General features: G+C 48.4%; 5 protein-coding genes across 5 annotated transcripts; 4 read left to right on the forward strand and 1 right to left on the reverse strand.

Moving 5' to 3' along the window:
* Positions 1-3,666: 3,666 nt before the first annotated feature.
* On the forward strand, positions 3,667-5,038 carry GIQ15_06377 (putative Arsenite efflux transporter (ArsB); the record flags this gene model as incomplete). The annotated part of the gene is made up of 3 exons (XM_033553794.1): positions 3,667-3,867; positions 4,227-4,313; positions 4,382-5,038. The coding sequence occupies 3 exons, from the start codon at positions 3,667-3,669 to the stop codon at positions 5,036-5,038; spliced, it is 945 nt and encodes a 314-aa protein (XP_033403309.1).
* A 3,795-nt stretch (positions 5,039-8,833) lies between these two features.
* On the forward strand, positions 8,834-9,760 carry GIQ15_06378 (2,5-dichloro-2,5-cyclohexadiene-1,4-diol dehydrogenase; the record flags this gene model as incomplete). The annotated part of the gene is made up of 4 exons (XM_033553795.1): positions 8,834-8,840; positions 8,933-9,180; positions 9,291-9,652; positions 9,712-9,760. The coding sequence occupies 4 exons, from the start codon at positions 8,834-8,836 to the stop codon at positions 9,758-9,760; spliced, it is 666 nt and encodes a 221-aa protein (XP_033403310.1).
* A 563-nt stretch (positions 9,761-10,323) lies between these two features.
* Positions 10,324-11,938, reverse strand: GIQ15_06379 (uncharacterized protein; the record flags this gene model as incomplete). Its single annotated transcript, XM_033553796.1, has 3 exons — positions 10,324-11,503; positions 11,560-11,716; positions 11,767-11,938. The coding sequence occupies 3 exons, from the start codon at positions 11,936-11,938 to the stop codon at positions 10,324-10,326; spliced, it is 1,509 nt and encodes a 502-aa protein (XP_033403311.1).
* Positions 11,939-16,574: 4,636 nt separating this feature from the next.
* Positions 16,575-18,665, forward strand: GIQ15_06380 (peptidase S8 and S53; the record flags this gene model as incomplete). The annotated part of the gene is made up of 1 exon (XM_033553797.1): positions 16,575-18,665. The coding sequence occupies one exon, from the start codon at positions 16,575-16,577 to the stop codon at positions 18,663-18,665; it is 2,091 nt and encodes a 696-aa protein (XP_033403312.1).
* Positions 18,666-19,380: 715 nt separating this feature from the next.
* Positions 19,381-20,564, forward strand: GIQ15_06381 (D-mandelate dehydrogenase; the record flags this gene model as incomplete). Its single annotated transcript, XM_033553798.1, has 3 exons — positions 19,381-20,240; positions 20,297-20,381; positions 20,451-20,564. The coding sequence occupies 3 exons, from the start codon at positions 19,381-19,383 to the stop codon at positions 20,562-20,564; spliced, it is 1,059 nt and encodes a 352-aa protein (XP_033403313.1).
* Positions 20,565-21,136: the final 572 nt, after the last annotated feature.

A 21,136-nucleotide genomic window follows, 5' to 3' on the forward strand; every position in this document is an offset into this window, starting at 1 on the left:
TCCCAACAATCTTCGGCAACCAGCGCGAGCGGCGCTCTTATGCATTCTCAACCTCAATGGCACGACGTTATGGCTTCCGCCGCTCAAACCGCGGTAAGCCAAGCCTCAGAAGCCGAAAGAAATCAGTCAGGCCACTACAATAACTATGAATGGTGACTTCGACTTCACCGACCTTGGTACCTACAAGAGCGAGATAGGGAGAGAGGAGAGGGAAGAGAGGGGGATGTGGAAGAGGCCGGGGGAGAGGACAGAGAGGGCATAGAGAGAGCCGCGAAATAGGGCCCTGCCACCTATACCGTCCACGTTCGCAGGATTTCCAGGGATCGAGATGGATCCGAAGTCAGTTTTCATTCTGCATAAACGGCGTCTGAGTTGGGTTTCAAGACAAAGGCGAAATAATGGGGTTATGGGTATCAGGCGTTTGGCATGAGGCTGCTTCTATAAACGAATTTTTTTTAATAATATAATGACGGACAAGACCATATAGTCACTTCCTAATCAAGCATGCAAATGAGCACGGTCTAATAGATCCACTTGGTTGACAGGCATATCAACGAGGTTACCCCTCGACGGTGACGTTGGATCTGTACAATGTTTCTTCTTTGATCCTTGGATGTTTTAAAGATGTAGTTCAGGCCATGGCGCGCTTTACCCAAATAAGAAGGCCTTGTCGACGAATGGGACTTTGTATTACGTAACACGATCTGGCTGTGCGGCGGATACAGAGTAAATATATATCATTTCACACGATATGAACAAGAGTACTTCATCTATTCTAGTTTCCTATCTCTGCCATTGTTGTACGGAATAGCGGATGCTTCGTGGAACCAAAGCAGCATCCGTACCTCACAGCGCTTTCCAGCTACGGAGTTCAGGATGCATATCGGCACCACTATGAAACATTCCCTCCACATCCCTGTCGCTCATTTTCATACACCTACGGCCATAACACAAGATGTAGCAAGTCAAGATTTGACCTCGTTGAATGTTTTCTGACCTCATTAAATGTGGAAATCCTGATCAAGTATGGAAGATTCCGGGTGACACATCATATTTCTCGAGCCATGAGAAACGAGCCCCAACTGATGAATGCGCACTGCCTGGTCCTTCATCTAATGTATGCCCTAATGCACCTGGGCCTTGGACGGCATATCGTACGTGTCCATCCCGGTGGATGTCATGGTGGTGATGAGGAAACAGAGGGGCCACTGGCCTTTTTAGCCCAGGGACAACTCATTAAGCGTCAGATATGGTATTTCCATGAGGTCTCGACAGGGAAAAACGCGTTGTGCCTGCAAAAATCAAGGAAACCGCTAAGCATGTGCATAACAGCTGCGTTGGTTGTGTTGTACAACCCCAGACAACAAATTGCTTTATGAGGTATTCCATCCCGTCTAGTGTATGGACACCCCAGGCAATATCGACGCTAGCTAGGCAATGGGTATTTACTCTTTCACTAGGAGAACAGCAGAGGTGGGCGATGAGCTACGTCACCTAATTACACCGAATATGAGATTTACCCAATGAATGGAGTCCATGTGCATAGACTCAAATCGTTATTGACGGTTATAGCGCGATATAACTCCCGGATCATGTTCTCAGGCACGCTTTACCCGTTGGTCCCGTGTACAGCGTGTTCGCCCCTTTACCGTTCAACGAATGGACTTTAACGATGCCGTAAATAGGAGGAAACCGATGCAGATACCCGCATAACCCTGTTTTTTAAAGCCATGCCGCCGTTACACATTTCAAATGGCCTAGTGAGACGTCTCACAGAAAACAGCAGATCCGTTTAGAGTAGTGTTTGGAACCCCAAATTAATGGACACTGCGCGTGAGGGCTCCAAAATAGTCATGTAATCGGTCAGATTACTTGAAGAGAGCACGGTTCATAGTTGTACGGCATATCTAGTCGAGCACATCTTTGCACGACACGGATCCAGGGGTAATATCACCAGCTCAATCAAACGATTTAGCTTAAATAGCCGTTTGGCTCTGCTCTCTAGCCCTCGAAACTACACACTCATTCATCTTTACAGTCTTTTCTTCACTACCATCAAGTCCATTCATTCTTTAAAACTCCAACCCTTCATTTTATCTTAAAGTGAGATTGAAAATCGCTATCCTAAATCTAAATCAAAGTGCATTGACTAACAGACCTAGAACCCATTTCAAAATGAAATTCCAAGCCGTCCTTATTTTCTTCGCCAGTGCCTTGGCTATGGCTGCTCCTATCACCGAGGAGAAGCGAGACCTCCCTGTACGTTTTCTCCATTTACATACTATCGTGAATTTATCCTGGCTAACAATTTGAATCTAGGGTTGGGGTCTCTTGGAGTAAGTGCTTTTACCAATGGACAAACGGCCCCAGTATATTGAGGTGGCTACAGACGAGAGTCAAGTTTACTTACTAACCCTATGTTTTTAACCATCTAGACCGTTGCAAAGCTACCCGTAAGTCTCTCATCACCGCTGCTCGGAAAAGATGGCGGCAAGATCCTCTAGATGATTGAGGACTTTGTTGATATGGGATCCCTACATATTAGGGTACCGTGGCTGGCGTTGTAAGTGCGCTCCCATTGAAAGAGTAGAGCATTAAGATGCTCTTTCATGCATAACTTCGACTAACACGACCTACTATTGAAGGCGGGTCAGCTTCTACCAAAGGATGCACTCGGCACTCAGGGACTTAAGGTCTTGATCCAGCTGTAAGTATCCCCACCCAACGCCCCCACAGGGGAACGAGTATCAACGTGGCTGACATCTGGCGTTTCAAAAACCTAGACTGTGAGTAATTTTCTAAGCCTCTGCAAGTTTATTGTGAATGGGGTTGACTTGAGGATGTCCTTTTCCACAATCGGGTATAGCAACAGTGAGTTTATCCCCCGCATTTCAGCACACACAAGCTCGCAAATAAAGATGAGTTCTGGCTGACAGAAAACAAAACTAAAGATATAGTGATATTGTATGCGATATACTCAATGGCTTCATCGGAGAAGCTATGGATTTCGGGCCTTCTTTTCGACTTATACCTTCTTTGCAATATGTGGTGGTGAATTCTTTGAATATTCTTCAACGTGGGGACCCTTGATGCTTCGAAATTCTGGTAGGGATGACCTCCTAGAGATACGGGTATTAAAAAGACGCTAATCCGATCCCTGATGGTTAGTTTGCTTTGGCTTGGATTTCTTGGGATTTGTGTATTCGATAATAATGCGTTGAACTTCGGGCGGTTGTGCAAGGATATAATAGCCATATTCGTCATTGGATAGATTATTAAAACTATTTTATCCAGCCATTATGTGGTGTTTCCCTGTTCAAGTAAATCGCCCTCGCTTCCGCCGTCGTTGCAAGGTTGAGAGTAACTTTTCGTCCAAGCTCTAAAAATAACGGAAGGTTATATCACGTGGATAGTCTAAATCTTGAAAGTTCGACCAATCAGAGGATCCTGGTGACATCTCCATATGCTTGGCATCGGTGGATGAAAAAAATCTTGGGGAAGATAAAAGCATGACGCAAAGCCGAACGGTTTCGATTCTGTCATCGGAGAGGACATTCAATAACCAGAGCTTGATACTGATAGAGAAAGTATCCTAATACGAATCACTTTCTTCATGGTGATGGCACCTTCAGCGACAGGACCAGATACGGCCGAATTCCCTCTAAGATGGAGGCGGAGGCGGAAAACCAGAGGGGTACTCCGGACCAAATGCAAGATGTTGAGAAGCTACCGCATGACACTCCAGCAGCTGAGCGAGAGGGACCCACCTCTATATTCAAGGGCCTCGGTGTCCTTGACCGATTTCTGGCGCTATGGATCTTTCTAGCGATGGCAATTGGGATTATTCTGGGGAACTTTGTTGATAATGTAGGGCCAGCCTTGCAAAAGGGGGCTCTCGTGGGCGTCTCACTGCCATAGGTAAGTTCATCGTATAAACATACCCTACCTGGGCTCGGTTTATTATCTCTCAAAAGCACTTCTCTGCTTAAGACACGGTCAGTGCTAATGGGTATCCGACCTTAGCAATTGGACTGCTTGTCATGATGTATCCAATCCTTTGCAAAGTCCGCTATGAGACTTTGCACCAGGTGTTCAAACCCGTGAGATATGGATCCAGATGGGCTTCAGTATATTTATCAACTGGATTATTGCTCCTCTTCTTATGGTAAGAACATCCTGAATTGATTTAATCTGTCAAATCATTTGCTAACGAAGATCATTTGAAGTTGGCACTCGCATGGGCATTTTTACCGGATGAGCCCGAACTCAGAGAGGGACTAATCCTGGTCGGCCTAGCTAGGTGTATTGCGATGGTATGTCTATGACTGTATTCTCCTTGTTTTCGTGTAGCAATAATCGTTGACTAATGGTTTCTCTTTAGGTCCTTATCTGGACAGGCCTTGCTGGAGGGGACAATGAATATTGTGCAATCCTGGTCGCCGTCAACTCCTTATTGCAGATGGTGCTTTTTGCCCCCCTGGCGCTATTATTTATCAAAATAATCAGCCATTCGGAAAGCACGATTCCCCTGTCTTATCCCGTCGTTGCAAAGAGTGTTGCTGTATTCCTCGGAATACCTCTTGGTGCTGCAATAGTCACCCGGTTTACGCTGCGGAAGATTACTGGTCCTGCCTGGTACGACAACGTGTTCGTCAAATGGCTGAGTCCATGGTCCTTGATCGGGCTCTTATTCATCATCCTGGCCCTCTTTGCTTCGCAGGGGAAGCAGGTTGTCCATCAAATCGTGTCCGTCGTCCGTGTTGCCGCGCCTCTGCTGGTATATTTCATCATAGTGTTCTTTTCCACACTATACATCACTTATCGGCTGGGCTTCGGATACAGATTATCAACCACGCAAAGTTTTACCGCGGCGAGTAATAACTTTGAACTTGCTATTGCGGTTGCAATTGCGACTTATGGAGCAGACAGTAGCCAAGCTCTCGCGTCAACAGTTGGTCCGTTGATCGAAGTTCCTGTGCTGCTTGGCCTGGTTTATGTAGCGAAGTTTGTCGCTAAAAGGACCAACTGGAAGCCTTAACGTGTCAAGATATGATATCTGACCTTTGATCGCGAGCGTTTTGTATAATTTATAGAACCTACCCAAATAGAGATAATAGGAACTTAGTTTTACATTCAAAAAAGTTTTGAACGAGAGCCTTCTGTTTCTCATACTGATGTTAGTGGTTCGTGTAATAGTCTGACTAAGCGACGAAATTGTATCACGTGAAACTGCAGTGCAAACAGAATAAACACTTGCACTTAGGTAAGCACGCGGTGTAAGCGGAAAGGAAAGGGGTCACCGACTTCACCTTCACGTCGAGGAAATGTGTGGAGGGAGTATGTATGGAGATTGTGGCTTCATCAATACACAAGCATAATTCAAGGATTAATCATTGCATGCACATGGTTCTAAGCTAAGACTATGAGCTATCCTTTCCTCTGACCGAGGAGAATATGGAATACATGCTTATTCTCCTATCAACCTCTTGAAGCTATCAATCATTGAACGTCCCGATGATTACCACACCCTCTCAATGGGAGACATGGTACGGAGTACAGGAGCTGGAGTCTACATCACCCATAAACTCAGATTTGGGCAACCATTTCACTTATGGAGAAGATATCTAGTAGATATTTGCCGTCAAAATCGCGACTATGTACAACTCCAATGAGAGTGAAATACTCAGTTCCATCCGACCTCGCATTTCCAGAGCTATTACGGGGTATTACACAGCTTTTTCAGGCTATTGCACTCTTGCACACTTGAACTTTAGGGGTAATCATCCATGGTGGTATGTGTTGTCTCCTCATGTTGCACTGCTTGTACGTTAGTAACAAATAGATCAGAGCTCTACCTTGGCAATACCCTACTTCGTCTACCTAGCGACATTGATGATCTCTCGCTTAAGGTGAACCCGACCTAGGGCCCATCCTCTGTCTGGATGGCAGATCCTTTTCCACCGGGGACCCATATGGATCGGCATAGACAGCGAGGATGTTCCTTTCCGTGACGTGCATATTGTTCTATCCGGCTTCGCGGAGTCCTTCCGCCCATCCACCACAGGGAGTTGTTACTCACATATACGGAGTACCGCCACTGCTTCTTCCACGTGAAGCCCCGTTTTCCCCAGGAACCACTGTCCTTCCAGCTGGCGTCTGGACCCTTGCTTGCATGCTGTGGAGAGACTAGGCTAGCTACTAGTTTTTGCCACGTTTCCCTTCGGCAGATCGTATAGCAGCCAGCCAAATCAATGTGCTTGGGAAGTTGCCATTAAAATGGGTCCTGAAGATGGGAAGATAAAGCCAGAGCCAGATGAGTCCCTTACACCAAACAGCGTTAAAAGACCATGGTAAGATTGTTTGAATATTGGGTGCAAACACCTACACAGAAGAGGGTATAGAACATGCCGGTGAAGCGGAGGACACTGCCTCGCTTTCTATGTTAAGGACTATTTTGCTTCATAGCTAGTAGCAGCCTGGTCACGATATCCAAACCATGAATAAGGCGTCACTATCAGATGTACATTAGCCGTATATCTCGCGGGCTCTCTCTTCCAACGATCTCTTCTCTCAGCATAGTTAAGCTTTTGGCTGCTAAAATTGGGGTTCATGGATAGTCGAATTTGCTGTTGTGATGTACACACGACGTATATATCGACACTAAGGTCAAAGCCAACTCAACGCAGAACAAACCCACGGATCAGTCTTTATTCCTGCTTAACTACTGCTCTGGCAAACAAAGCTTAATCGTAGCTGGCATGCGTAAACTCGTTGAGCCGAGTTGCCAAAGTTGAAGTATGGTATGGGTATATTGGGTATATTAATCGTATATATCTAAAATACAATGTAGAAAAGCAAGTTAAACGGCGCTTCATGATGTTTATCCCCTATGTTCAACATTCAGCTACGCGATATAAGATTAGTGGACGCTGATATAGAGAATTTGGATACCACGACCGACCACAAAGCTTTCCAAGATCCAAGCAAATCATTATTTCACAACCAATTGGCCTCTTGACTTGTGTGTTTTCCGGCTAGCCCTCCCGCAGACTCCACGCCTCGTCATCTATGAGGATTCGTCCTTATGCTCGATAGGTAGATTCATTCCAACTCTCCTGGCGCTCAATCGGACCCGTTCTTCCTGATCCATGTCGGCTCCGGGGTTATATCGTTCTAGCAGAGTAGCATACTGCCTCTGTGCTTTGATATATTGCGTGAACTGCTCTGCTTCTTCGAGTTGGGCGCGTGCAGCATTTTTATCCGCAGGTGCTGTCGAGAGGTGTTGCCGGATCTTGGTCTGGAGGGGGGAGGACGAGAAGCGTGGTCGGGGGGGTAGCTCGCGGAGTATGGCCCGGTATATCGAGCGAGTCTGTACTTGTAGGTTCGCCATATTTGTTGCGAGATTGACTTGAAGCTGTTGATGCTGGAGATCTTTTTCTGATACTCGCGAAGATAGGAGTTTGAACATAAAAGCAGCACTAGCAAGTTATGCTATCTTGGCATCACTTTTAAAAACAGCGTCATAAATAACCATTTTCATTCGCCATTTCTCTTGAGCTTTCTCTCGCCGGTTTGTTACTTCTCTTGTGTTTAATTTACTCGCCAGCAGAGGTCTTTAAGGCTTTGGTGACGTTCTCGCTGCATACTATAGAGCTGATGGCTGTATTATGCCAGGTCTGCTCCGAGGAGCAAGCGAAATATCGGTGTCCAGCTTGTGGCGTGCAGAGGTAGGTACTCTCACAATATACAGAGATGAGCTTTCATGTTTCGAGGAGAAAAGATCTATTCTAACCTGCTTTACCATAGCTGCTCGCTGGCATGTTCGAAATCTCATAAAACATCGTGCTCACCGACTATAGCTGAGCCAGCAACCAAGACTGATGCGTTGCTAAATGGCAGTGAAAATTTATCACCGGAACACGACCGTCAGCCTCCGGCTGCAGAGGTCGACGCGGCCTCGGTCAGCAATGCGCAGGCCCCTGCTGTATCTGTACCTGCTCCCGCTTCCGGACAACGAAATACGAAGGAGGATTTCTCCGGCCTCGACAAGTCACCAAGATTACACGAGCTGTGGAGTAGATTCCCAAGTTCCGTTCTAGGCTACGGGAGATTTACAGCTTGACACTGGAGGAAGAGTGGGTGGAGATGAGCTATGACAGCCATGGACGTGGACGTGGGACGCGGGCGCGGACGTGGTAGGGGCTCGCATTCGGCAAGAGGGGGCGGGAGGAGCAGAGGACCTTGGACGGCGGAGAAAGGATTCAATCGCGGTCTTGGAAAGGTTCGCAAATGGAGGGAATCCTGCGATAATGATGGCCCCTCGATGCGCGCCTCTGGCGGAGCTGACGACGAGGCGTTCCGACGGTTTATTGCCCTCGTTTCTTGATCATGACACTACGACGGCTGGCTAGATCTACAGTGGTCTGCGTTACTCTTATCACTGAGGCGAAATTTACCGACCTAACGGATCGCATCTGACGAGTGCCCCCTGATTCACCAGCTGCTTAACACACTGCTTAAACCCTGCTGATCGTGGGGGTTTATGGAAGCATGCGGTTCTATTCATGACCTCACTGTGCTCGCGCAGGGAGGGTCTGAGAGATGAGTCGCCCATCCTATTGGATATGGCTGGTAGACATGATTCGTCGTCCTTCTTTGTCTGACGTGCAGAGTACACCGATGTTACCCAAGAAATATAATATCCGGAATGAGATATTATCTAGCCCTACAAGCATATTATGCTGGCTTTGATTTCTTCGTCACGAAGCCCTCAGTCTACACACGGAGGCGACCTTCTGTTCCCCGCAGCTGGCGATATTCAAGACCTAAGCGGATGGAGGGTCCGATTAGCTGATAAAAGCCATCGTTACTGGTAAGTATTTCACTATAATCTACAATGTCGAGTGATTGCTGATAATAAATATCACTGTAGGTGGGGGCTCAGGCTTCGGCGCTGCAATCGCCATCCGATATGCCCAAGAAGGCGCAAAGGTCATAATAGGCGACATCAACGTCGATGGCGGCGAGAAAGTAGCCTCAAACAACCCATCGAGCATCTCGTTTCAGAAGATGGATGTCACCAGCCCTGAGGACTGGAAGGCTATCCTTGACCTTGCGACTTCAAAGTACGGGAAGGTAGATATCCTGGTGAATAATGCTGGAACTACTTATAAGAACAAGGTATATATGTCCCATCTATAGTGCTGGTCAATACTCCAATACCTTGCTGTGATCTCCCTAGTTCCTAGTATATATGGACGTGCATATATTTATCTACTAACATCATCCAGCCATCCGACGAGGTAACCCTGTCCGAATTCGAGCGTGTCTTTAACGTGAACGTGAAAAGCATCTTCCTCGCTTCTCAATCCTTCATCCCCCTTCTCATCAAACAAGGCCATGGTGGTTCAATGATAAACATCTCCTCGACAGGCGCCCAGCGACCACGTCCGGGTCTAGTATGGTACAATGCGTCCAAGGGTGCGGTGTCAAACGCTACCAAGGGCCTAGCATCTGAATACGGCAAATATCAGGTTCGAGTGAATAACGTGTGTCCGCTACTGTCGGGAACGGGCCTATTTGAGATGTTCACTGGCATACCTGATACGCCGGAGAATCGGCAGAAGTTTATTGATAATGTGCCGCTGGGGAGGTTGGCGGAGGCAGACGATATTGCAAATATGTTTTATATCTTGGCTCGGATGAAGCCAGGTTTATCAATGGTGGGGATTTTGTGGTTGATGGGGGGAAGTGTATTTGATAGATCTGTACGGCGTGGAACGGTGAATGGATGGATGGATGAATGGGCTATAGGACAGTATATATTTCTTTGTGTGATGTCGTTGACTAAAAACGAAAATGGCGCAAGATAAAGAACGGTCTCTATATCTATATCCATATTCATTCATAACACATACAAAGAATTCATACACATACAGATTGCGCCCTTTGTTTTCCAGCCATCCAGCTACAACGATCAAATAACACAAAAGAAAAATAAAATAAACAAACGACAAAGCCCATGTACACGAAAAAAGGGGGGAAATGAATAAGTATGTACTCGAAGTTGAATAAACAATAGTGTTCTGATTGGGTGGACAATAGGCATTGGTTCAGCCGTATTGATGGGAATTGACTCCAACCTGAATAAGAAGGTAACAAGGGGGAAATGCCTAGGCAAATGAAGAAGGGTTAATGGTGAAGGTACATGAAGTACGTGACATAGATAGAATTGAATTCTCGAATACAGCTTTCTTGCCGAATGAAAAAGAAAAATGTAAGCAAAGCATGTATTCCTATGTGATCACCTTATTGACAGGAAATTTAAAAGTTGCGACGACGGCGATGGCCGTGGCCGTGGCCATGTCCACCGTGGTGGCGGAGGAAGTTGTAGTCTCTCTTAGCTCCCTGGTGGGTAGGCCCTGGGACAACGGCTGTAGCATCAACGGTGTGCGTGACGGTCTGGCGAATAATAGCGACCTCGTGCACAACGCCTCCTTCGGTATAGGTAGTGGTGGTGTATGGACCGTTGGGGTCGGCGGGAGCGCTTGGAGCAGGTGGCATGGCAGTAGTTCCCGCCTTGACTGGTGGAGGGGATGGTACAACTGGAGGAGCTGGAGGAGCTGGTGGTGCAGGTGCAGCAGGGGGAGCAGGTGCAGCAGGGGGAGCAGGCGCAGCTGGGGGAGCTGGGAGAGCCGGAGTTGGGACGTGAAGCTTTGGTCCGCCGGGGACAGAGACGGATGGGACGCTGACGGCTGGAGCATGGGCAGCACCGCTGACGTAGGCTGGTCCGTTGGAGACCTTGGTGCCTCCAGGTAGACCAGAGGTGCAGAATTCGTACTCCTCGTCTTGGATGAGTTTTGGAACCTCCATCTTGCACTTATTCTGCTTAGCCTGGTCCTGAATGGTGAATGCACTGCACTTCTCGATCAGGCCGGAGTCATCGGTACAGGTCTTGATGGCATCCTGGAGCACACCCTCGTCCCATCCGTCGATGAAATCAGCGTGGTAGCCAGCGCCGGTTGGATCACCGTTGGAAAGGACGAACTTGCCATCCATGCCGGCGAAAGGCTTGGTGACCCAGATAGTCTCATAGAAAAGAGTGGCGAGACGAGTTTCGAAGCCCTTGGGGCAAGTTCCACCGTTGATCTCGCTGGGATAGGCGACATGGGACTTGTGATCCTTGGAGTCGAGATCCTTGCCGTTCCAGCAGGATGGGAACATAATCTCCAAACGGAGACCGTTGTCGCAAGTGCTGTCGATGAAGGACCGCTCGGGCATGGTGTGCCTGTACATGGAGGCTTCTGGGGGGTTGGCATAGTTCAGACAGTTGAAGCCAAGGGACTTTTGGCCAAGGGCGGACTGAGTGCGCTCCTTTTCGGTCCAGGCACCCTTTGGAGGGTCTGGCTGGACGAAGGGAAAGTCACGCAGGCCCGTGTCTCCTGCAATCATGCGGAAGCCGCGTGGGAAGGCCTTGAGGTTATCTCCATACAGAAGATAGTAGCTAAATAACGAGTTAGGACTTGATCTGGGTAGACGAATGAATGAACAAATGCATACACAAGAGTGCCACCGAGTTGCTCGGTGAGCTCAGCCGTTCCGTTGGCGTGAACGAAGTAGAGGGTAGGAACCCAGTAAGCGGACTTGTCCTCGATAACGGCACAAGACGTGCAGTCGGAGGCGGCCAACTGGTCACCAGTAACGGTAAAATCAAAGTCTAGTATATGAATTAGCCCAGTTCGTCTCAACATAAGTAGCAGCACATACTTTTACCGCCGTGGATGGCGTGGGCGTGAGGGGAGAGTTCGCCCGGGTTGACGATAGGATCCATCCTAGCCAGTCCCAGACGGCCCTGGCAAGGCATACGCCAGAAAGCAGCAGCTGGCGCAGCCATGGAGAGGACAGAAGCCGCCAAAGCGGTCAACTGAACGGTATGCATCGTGAGAGACAAATCTCAGCTTGAATTCTAGTTCAGAGGGAGTTCGTGATCCCGACCCAGTCGAGATGTAGTATGTAGATGTTCTATGTCAACAAAGGAGCGTGTGACTTTTTGAGAGTCGTATCTGGACACCTGCGAGACGTATTTCAGCTCGACGCTATGTTTGAATCTTTCTGGTATTGGAGCGAGCAGAGGCGACCAGCGAAACGGGGTTCTGATAGTCAATATCAGAAGGCAGATGGGCAGTGTGGGATAAGGAACGACAAGGCTGCGCGCCGAGAACGAAGGAGTGATCTGTCTGAGAGACAACAAGCAGCGCGGCCTGATAAATAAGAGAAGGACGAGACGAACGAGAAGAGAGGGACAAGAAGAAGAGAAGAAGAGAAACGATGCTGGAGATGGGGCTGAGATAGAGATAAAGAAGGATGAACAGGGAAAAGGAAGTAGAAAAACGCCCGCCCGCGCTAGCCCGATTTGGGTCTACTGAAACAGCCAACCGCCGATCTGACACAGTTCATTAAACCGCGACATCCCATATTGCGTGGGACCTACGCTACGATATGGCCACGATACAGATGGTGCGGATGATACAGACTGGTGATGGATGTTCCATACGATATGGACGATATGACCGTACAATAACGATATGGATGATGATGATAGATGGTTCTGTTCCTGCGTTGTCCTTCAGCGCTAATGGCCAATGACGCCCCTCGATCGCCATGCTCAACGCCGATTCGCGAGTGTGTTGCCCCTGGGGCGGAATGTTCATTTACCTGGCATCGTCGCTGGGTCGGTCAATGCGACTTCTGACTGCCAGGGGCCAGGCAGTGAGCAGCGAGTAGCGAGTTCCGGGCGCATAGACACAGGTACTAATATGCACAGAACACCTTATTCAATGCGCAGGCCTGCTCGTCCAGGGTGCGGTATCAGAGTCAACCGCGTTTTTCTCCGCGGGACGGATCGACGGGCGAAGTGGTGGGTGTGAGCCCATGGGTTTACGGGCCTAGCGGGCTCCATCCATACCGGAGAGGGACATTGTATACGGAGGACGGTAGTTATAGGGCCCATGCCGCGGTGTCAGCTTGCGCTATTCGACGGCACGAAGGGACAAGTTAAGTAGACGGTCAGTTCGGCCGTTTGGCTGCCTCTGCCTTCTACTTCTGGACCGTTGAATGTCTGTGGGAGAGAAACATACAGCCTGCCAAGGAGGTTGCCGCCCTCCTCTCTCAGGGGTTTATTTTTGTTTCTCATGCTCTCGCTAAATCTACCCTGGCGGTCGGTCATCTTATGCCCTGAGTTATCGGTTGGGATGTCGCTGAGACGTGGGGGCTAACGTTTAACGGTGATGTCTAATAGTAATGTTCTAGTTCTACTTCAGCCAACTCATTCTAGGCAGAGTGGCCACGGCAGGGCGGCCGATGGCGAGGCAAACAGGTGGATGAACGTGGCGTGGCTGAGTGTCGACACTGACAAATAACAGCGATGACATGTTTGCTCCACGGACACGCTGTGCTATTGAAGCTTGACCCAGGGGAGATCGATCTTGCGGCCCGGCAATTCTGATACGGCATTTTTCCTATTGTCTAGGTACATTGACCATCCATTGATCTGTACCTGTACCGCTTCCCCTGATCGGGAGGATTGTTTAGTCACATCTATGTTTCCTCAGTCACTGCCGACCTGGAGCTGTGTTTCTCTGCGAAAATTTCTGATTGCTCCCATCGGAACGAACATCCTAGGCTGAGTAGGTGGTTCCAATCAGCCACTGTCGTCATCGCCAGCCACCACCAGCGCCGTCGTACAGTGCGCGTTGGTATCCATGTTTGCATGTGTCCGGCTAAAGCCACGCCGTAGGGCAGCAAGCCTTCAAGCCACTACCAGAGGGGTAACTATTCGTTGCTTGTTAAATTTGACGACGGGGCGACGGCTTGGAGGCAATCTGATACCGACAGACCGACTACATCTCAATTAATCCTGCTCCATTTTCGATTGGCCGTCACACCCGGTACGGTTAAGTCCTTGGATAATATTACCTAGCCAAATCTACGTAATCTTCGTTGATCTTGATGGATGAGCCAGGCTAGTGGACAGGAGGCATTGGAGATCTGATACGACACTCATTCGTAAATCAGAACTCGATCGATCGGGTGTGCCCTTGACGAACTGCGACTTGGAGGGCGATCAATACATGATTAATCCATATGGAGTGCTCCATACAAGTATCAATTATCAAACCAGAGGGTCCGTCGGACCCCATATTTTGCTCAAGCAATCGGAGGAGATATCCCTTTATGCATCTCTAGTTAAGAGCCCTTAACCTTGTCCTCACACTTTCCCTTACCCCTTGGACTTCCCCTTATGAGAAGGTGTAACTTTTATCCGATTAGCTGATAAGTCGCTCGGGGCCCTGAAGGCTTAGGTAGAGACTTCTGCAGACCTTTATCGTCTGTCGAGAATTGGCGAATGAGATATATATAAGTATAAGTGCTAGTGTCGATGTATATAACTGATATATAAGGAATCAAAGTGGAACATGAACAATGGAGTACATGCTTCAACGCTGAAGGGATCATCCTTCTGATTGCTTATCCTTGCCATCCCCTTTCTGTGTGATGGGACTTCTCGTACGAAATCTTATCATCGTCAAAGGCCCATCATCAAAGATAACATTTCCTTCACCTTGTGTTTATCCTTTCCTTGAATGATTTGGCCTTTATCCTTCCCCTTGAACGATGATATGGAGATTATACGAGAACGAAGGAACTTTAAGCGCCCGCGCTAAAGAATAACTCTAATAGTTAGTTACATAAGCCAAGCCGGAACTTCCGTTTTAACTGGTCGAGCTAGCGATAAACAAACAGGCAACTTCATCCATGTTCACCATACGGCGTACTCTGCGCTCCTCTTTGCTCGATCGATACAATATCCTTGGGTTATATACATGTTTTTACTTCATGGGTCGGTACTACGACGAACCAGATGATTGGACAAGCGATCTATTTGAGAACAAAAAGATAACCCCGTCCGGTTCGAATGCAGCACGCTTGACTATAATATAAACAGAGAATAAACTTGACTAATTCTCGGACACGACAAGGCGAAGCAGGAGAAGATACGAACAGCATTTCGCAGAGATTTAACCTATGGCCATATACGATAATCGCTAGGCCTGGACTAACTTTATTTGATAGTGAATTTCTATCATATGACAGATTATCCCAGTTGGTTCATCGATCATGAGCAGATAGAGATGGTGGATAGCTCAACGCCGTCGATTTACAATAAAAACAGCAGCTTCAAAATATGGATCGTGGGGTTAACTAATCTTTTGGAGCTAATCATACATAGCCAGCAGCTCCCTCTTAACTTCTATACATCTTCTTTGATATCGCCGTTTACCTTCACTTTGTGTTCAATCATGAACCTGTACTTAGCACGTGATACATAAACAGATAGAAAATTCCTTCTATATTAACATCAACCAGTAATATCACCTATATTCTATTCTCCATAACAGGGCAGTGATGTAACTGGTTAAATCACACACCGTTATTGGCATGGAAGCTATAATAAGGAGGCAAGATGATCCGCGAACAACCTTGATCATTGCTACTTCAGTACTCCGTGCCATTATATTGCTTCTTCAACAGTCGCCACCATCATCGCACACGCCCGTTGATACGAAGTACGAGACCTCGCAGCCGTCGCCATCAGCCCCCCCGTCAATGTAACAATGGCGTTTATGAAAACAAATTCGTGAGATGATGACATCCATCATCCAACCCCGATGGGAATCAGGGATAGCTTCTTCGTTCCTTTTCCTGTCCCATGGGAGACGCCCTCAAGTAACACGAAGCTGCAGCTAAGACCCCCCAGCTGGACGTTGCAGTACTTGGCCTGACCAAGGATCGCGATGCCGGTGATCAGCCAGTAATCGGTCGCCGTGGCTGACTTGGAGCTGTGTCGCTGCAGCAAGATCGCGAGGGGGTTCGCCTAGGTCATCCATCGCGCTGCCAAAGCTACCGTGTTTCCTTTTCTCGTCGTCTAGTAGAGACGTTTGTTTGGCTGTTCTGCATTGTCAAGACCTCAGCTCTGTGACGACCAGGCCTGCGATGTCCGGAGGCATTCTCATCTCGGTTCGCACCGCAGATGGGCCCGTCAGGATGACTTGTTTATAGCCACTAGAAGTCGCTTTTGAGTTCTTGTGGGGGAAGCCATTTCTGAGCTGCATCAGAAAAACCCAGGAAGCGGGAGAGAGTTCTATGGCCTGCACCTGATATTGGACGGGCTGAAGGGAAGATGTGGGGGATGGAGGGATACAATACCCCTCTCTATCTCAGCTTGCGCGGCCACAGCATATACTGAAGGGTCGGGCTATCTATAAAAGAGAGCTCCTGTTCTCGTTGCTGGTGATGTACTGGCAAGTCACGGTTGTAGTGACTGAAGCATCTGCGTGGATCAGCTGTTTTTCCAAAACGGGTAATTTTATACCCCTTCCTTATATATATCTACCTTCCCCATTCCAATACTCAACTGCTTTTTGCACCAACCTGCAATTCATTGATCAAACATATCCTGATTATCTACTTATCACCACATTCAGTTCGTCCGTCAAGTCTTGAGATAAACAATCATGTCTCTCATCTCCATCAACGGGAATGACCTCAACCCCCAGAGCCAAAGACCTGTCCTCCAGGCCCTTGGCATGGAATCGGAAGACTCGTCCAAGTCGAACTATATCCTGATTCAAACCAAGGAGCTCCTCGAGGACGACCAGGAAGACGAGCTCGAGCGCCTAGGCGTCGACATCCAGGAATATGTCTCGTTCAAGACGTACCTCTGCAGCTATAAACCAGCTGATCTAGCTGCTATCCGCTCCCTACCATTCGTGGCATGGGCAAACGTCTACCTTGACATGTTTGTCATCCAGTCGGCCATGAAATCTGTACCACCAAGCACAAACGCGCTTGCTGCCTTTTCTGGTACCGTGCCGAGGTCTAGCCGTCGTCGTACGGTAGATATCGTGCTTCACAACGATGTAGACTCTACGTCACAGGAGCTACACGACGCCCTTGGCATGGCCACGCGGGCTGCCACTTCGTGCTTCCGTGTTGGACCGAAGAAGATCCGAATGATTATCGAGGAGCAACACATGGATGAAGTTGCAGCTATCGACGACGTTAGAAGCATCCATGAAGTTCACCCGGCCGTTCTGTTCAACAACAAGGCTGTCCCTATCATCAAGGGCGAGGTCGACACTAGTAGTGATGCCCCTATTGGCACCATGGAGGCCAAAACCGAGGCTCTACCCTATACAGGAGAGGGCGAAATCGTTGCCGTTGGTGACACTGGCTTCGACAAAGGCAGCACAACCGATACCCACCCAGCATTTACGGGACGTGTCAAGCATCTCTATGCCCTAGGCCGCACGAACCCGGCAACGGCTGACGATCCAAACGGCCATGGCACTCACGTCTGCGGCTCTGTCCTTGGAGACGGGGTCTCTGAAAAAATGGGCGGGAAAATCCAGGGCACAGCACCTAAAGCCACTCTAGTCCTGCAATCGCTGCTAGATAGCAACAATGGACTCGGTGGAATCCCAGACGACCTCACCAACCTGTTCATTCAGCCATATAAAGACCACGGTGCGAGGATTCATACAAACTCTTGGGGAAGTAACAGCCCAAGCGGTCAACTCCCCTATGACTCTAGCAGCGAAGAGATCGACCGCTTCGTCTGGGATCATCAGGACATGGTCATCCTTTTCGCTGCTGGAAATGCAGGCGCTGATGCGGATCAGGATGGGTCCAATGATAAGAATCAGATCGGCTCCCAGGCCGCAGCAAAGAATTGCATCACTGTTGGCGCAAGTGAAAACGATCGCCCTGATATTGCAGTAACCTACGCTCCATGGTTCCCAAATAAGCCCTACAACGACGACCGCGTGGCCGACCATCCTAACGGCATGGCAGCATTCAGCTCCCGTGGTCCTACCAAGGAAGGACGCATTAAGCCCGATGTCGTTGCACCAGGGACATCTATCCTATCCACTCGTTCGTCAAAGTTGTTGAAGCCTAGCACCACGTTCGGAACGAGCACGGATCCAGCTTGGTTTTTCAACGGGGGAACCAGCATGGCAACCCCCCTAGTGGCCGGAGGTGTGGCACTCATTCGCCAGGCCCTTGTTAAGAACGGCACAAAGGACCCATCCGCTGCCCTTATCAAAGCAATGCTCATCAACGGCGCCGTCGAGCTGCCTGGTCAATACGTTCCATCCGAGGCTGGTCCATCACCAAATATCAGCTCCGGATACGGCCGTGTTCACGTCAAGAACTCCATTTCCCTGCCCAATGAAGAAAGTGCTGGATATCGCGAGGGAGGCCCTCTTACTCAGGGCAAGACTGACTCCGAGCTGGTCATCAAAGTGCCCAAGAAGGCAGAAGGTAGCTCTACTTTGAAAGTGACCTTGGTCTGGTCCGACCCACCAGGTGCAACGCTACAGAATGACCTGGACTTGATCGTGACTGCGTCCGATGGCACCGAGAGACATGGCAATATGGGCTCTAAGAAAGATTTTGATCGATCTAACAACGTCGAGCAGGTTGTATGGACAAAGATTCCAAGTGGAGATGTCAAGGTCCAAGTGCGAGCTTTCCACATCTTCAAGAAGCAGTTTGCACAGCGCTTTGCGGTTGCCTGGAGCATCGATAAGCCTCTCAAATAGGCTGGTCTAACAGTCTTTATTAGTACTGGACAAAAGGCATGTCTAGTTAGGATGTTTTATGACACTCTTAGTTTGAATTCTAGTACTATTTTCGGGTTAATTTTTATATCAGGACGAAAATATGATACAAATGTCTTATCAAAATTCTCCAAAGCCCCAAAGCTTTACCAGTAAAGGTGCCTCGGTTAACCCGATCTATAACCCCAGGAAGTTTGGTAGGCCTTTTACATCTTCAACCTACTCTAACCCCTTAGGATGAAACATAAATTAGAATGAGCGTGGCAGATCACACGTAGTATAGCTTGATAGGCCCACAAGAGCTTCATGTATCACTTCTCTCGCCGTCCATGTCGTTTTATCGTCAGTAGCGAAGATATGCCATCATTATTCAGCCAAACGCTCTGTACGTCATGGGATACGAAGATGCGCCCTTCTCTCCCCCGAGATATCATCCCAATCCTACGATGTGGGGCAGCATCGGAGGTCCCTCCGCATTCCCTGATGTCCCTGATGTCCCTGATGTCCCTGAACCTCAGTAACCGCTTCTCTCGCAGACTATGCAAGCGGAGAAGAACAGTTGCGAGTAGGTATACATATATCGACAGGCAGCAGATTTGTAAGGCTGGTCCAGTTCGGAATGCGTGTGAGCATCATAGCTAATCTGGCTCAAAGCAGGAAGCAGGACAGCCGCATCGTATACGTATAACGAGCAATAATGGGAAAACCAACCATTCTCTATGTCGGAAACCCGATACGTTTTTCCCGTGAGCGCTGGGCAGAGCTTGAAAAGCGCTGTAACGTGCTATACTACTCTAAACTCCCCCTCTCCGAGCTCATAGAGGCCTTCAGCGAGGGAGGTAAATACTCGACCGTAGACGGCATTCTTCGACCGAATAACACCCTGACCAACAATCTGCCTCTCTTCAACAAGGAGCTAATCCCTCATCTACCTCCGTCGTTGAAGATAATCGCCTCGGTCAACCATGGCTACGACGGACAGGATACGGAAGAACTAGCACGGCATAAAATATGGTACTGTAACGGTGCCGGTGCAGCAAACGATTCGACAGCAGACCTAGCTTTGTTTCTAATCATAGCTACGTTTCGACGAACGAGCTTCTGCGAACATAAGGTTCGTAGCTTACGGAGAGGAAACTACTATGACATCGAGGATGAGGTTGCTGAGATCGCGCACAATCCACACGGGAAGGTCCTAGGTATTGTAGGTCTGGGAGAGATCGGGCAGGCGGTAGCCACGCGAGCTTTGGCGCTGGGCATGAAGATACATTATTTCGGCCGGTCGAAAAAAACTAGCGCGGTGGAATCAAAGCTGGGAGGCGCAGTATATCACTCCGAGTTGAAAGGGTTGCTGGAGGTTACGGATTGCTTGTTGTTAGCTTGTCCGCATACGCCGGAAACGCACCATCTGCTTAATTCAGAAACATTCAAACTGATGAAACGCGGTGTTCGAGTCATCAATGTTGGGCGTGGGAAGTGTGTGGATGAAGAGGCGTTGGCTGATGCCATTGACGAAGGGATAGTGAGCAGTGCTGGGCTAGATGTTTATCAGGACGAGTACGTCTCCCTCTTCACGTCTAAATATTCACTTTTCGCTGACAACCTATCCATAGACCCAAGATTAATGCCCGATTACTCGATAACTGGCATGTCACATTGTTACCGCATGTTGGAGGAGCAACGATTGATACGCAAGCAGTAAGCTCGATGCTCCCTCCTGTCTCTAGTTGCCAACGGCTTCCGAAGCTAACAAGGACAATTATACAGAACTTTGAACAAATAGCCATGGGCAACATTGAGGCGTTCTTCTTCGGTGATGGCAAGCCTCTTACCCCAGTCAACAAAGTCGAAGACTACAAACCCAGTACAGAGCGACTGTAGGGGTATGGAACATATAACCTCCTTGCTTGTCTCTTTTGGCTTGGTAAATGGTGACTTCTTTGAGCTGGTTATGCATTTCTATGTGTATGAGTTCAATTACACAGCACAGGTTTTATGTTGGCTACCTAGCTCTTTGAATGTTTGGTGTTGTTAGCGTTAGTTATCTAGCAGATATCTCCAAGCTTGTATATACTCTTGGTAACATTAGTGTAAATGATGCTATCAATATTGCATATATATCATTTTATTTATTTAGTCCCTCCCTTCTTAGCTCATCCTTCTTCTTTGCTCCTTAAACAATGTTCTCTCTCCGCCTTCAACGCCCAGGTTTTCAATACAGGGCCTTTTGCTATCGAGACTGTTCTTTCTACACTCCTGCGCGCTTAGAGAAATTGCGTTCCACGGTAAGAGTCGAGACCGTCACCGCTGACTTGGAGAAAGAAACCTGCGGAAACACTGTGGATTATGCGTGCTTAACCGTAGTTTGAAAGTTCCTTCAGTGCAGTATCTGCCCTGGGTTTCCATATATATATATATATATATTATAGCACGGTTCGCTTCCTTGGAAGTTG

The sequence above is a fragment of the Arthroderma uncinatum genome, assembly GCF_011692745.1.
Source record: "Arthroderma uncinatum strain CBS 119779 chromosome Unknown scaffold5, whole genome shotgun sequence".
In the NCBI taxonomy this organism is placed as follows: Eukaryota; Fungi; Ascomycota; class Eurotiomycetes; order Onygenales; family Arthrodermataceae; genus Arthroderma; species Arthroderma uncinatum.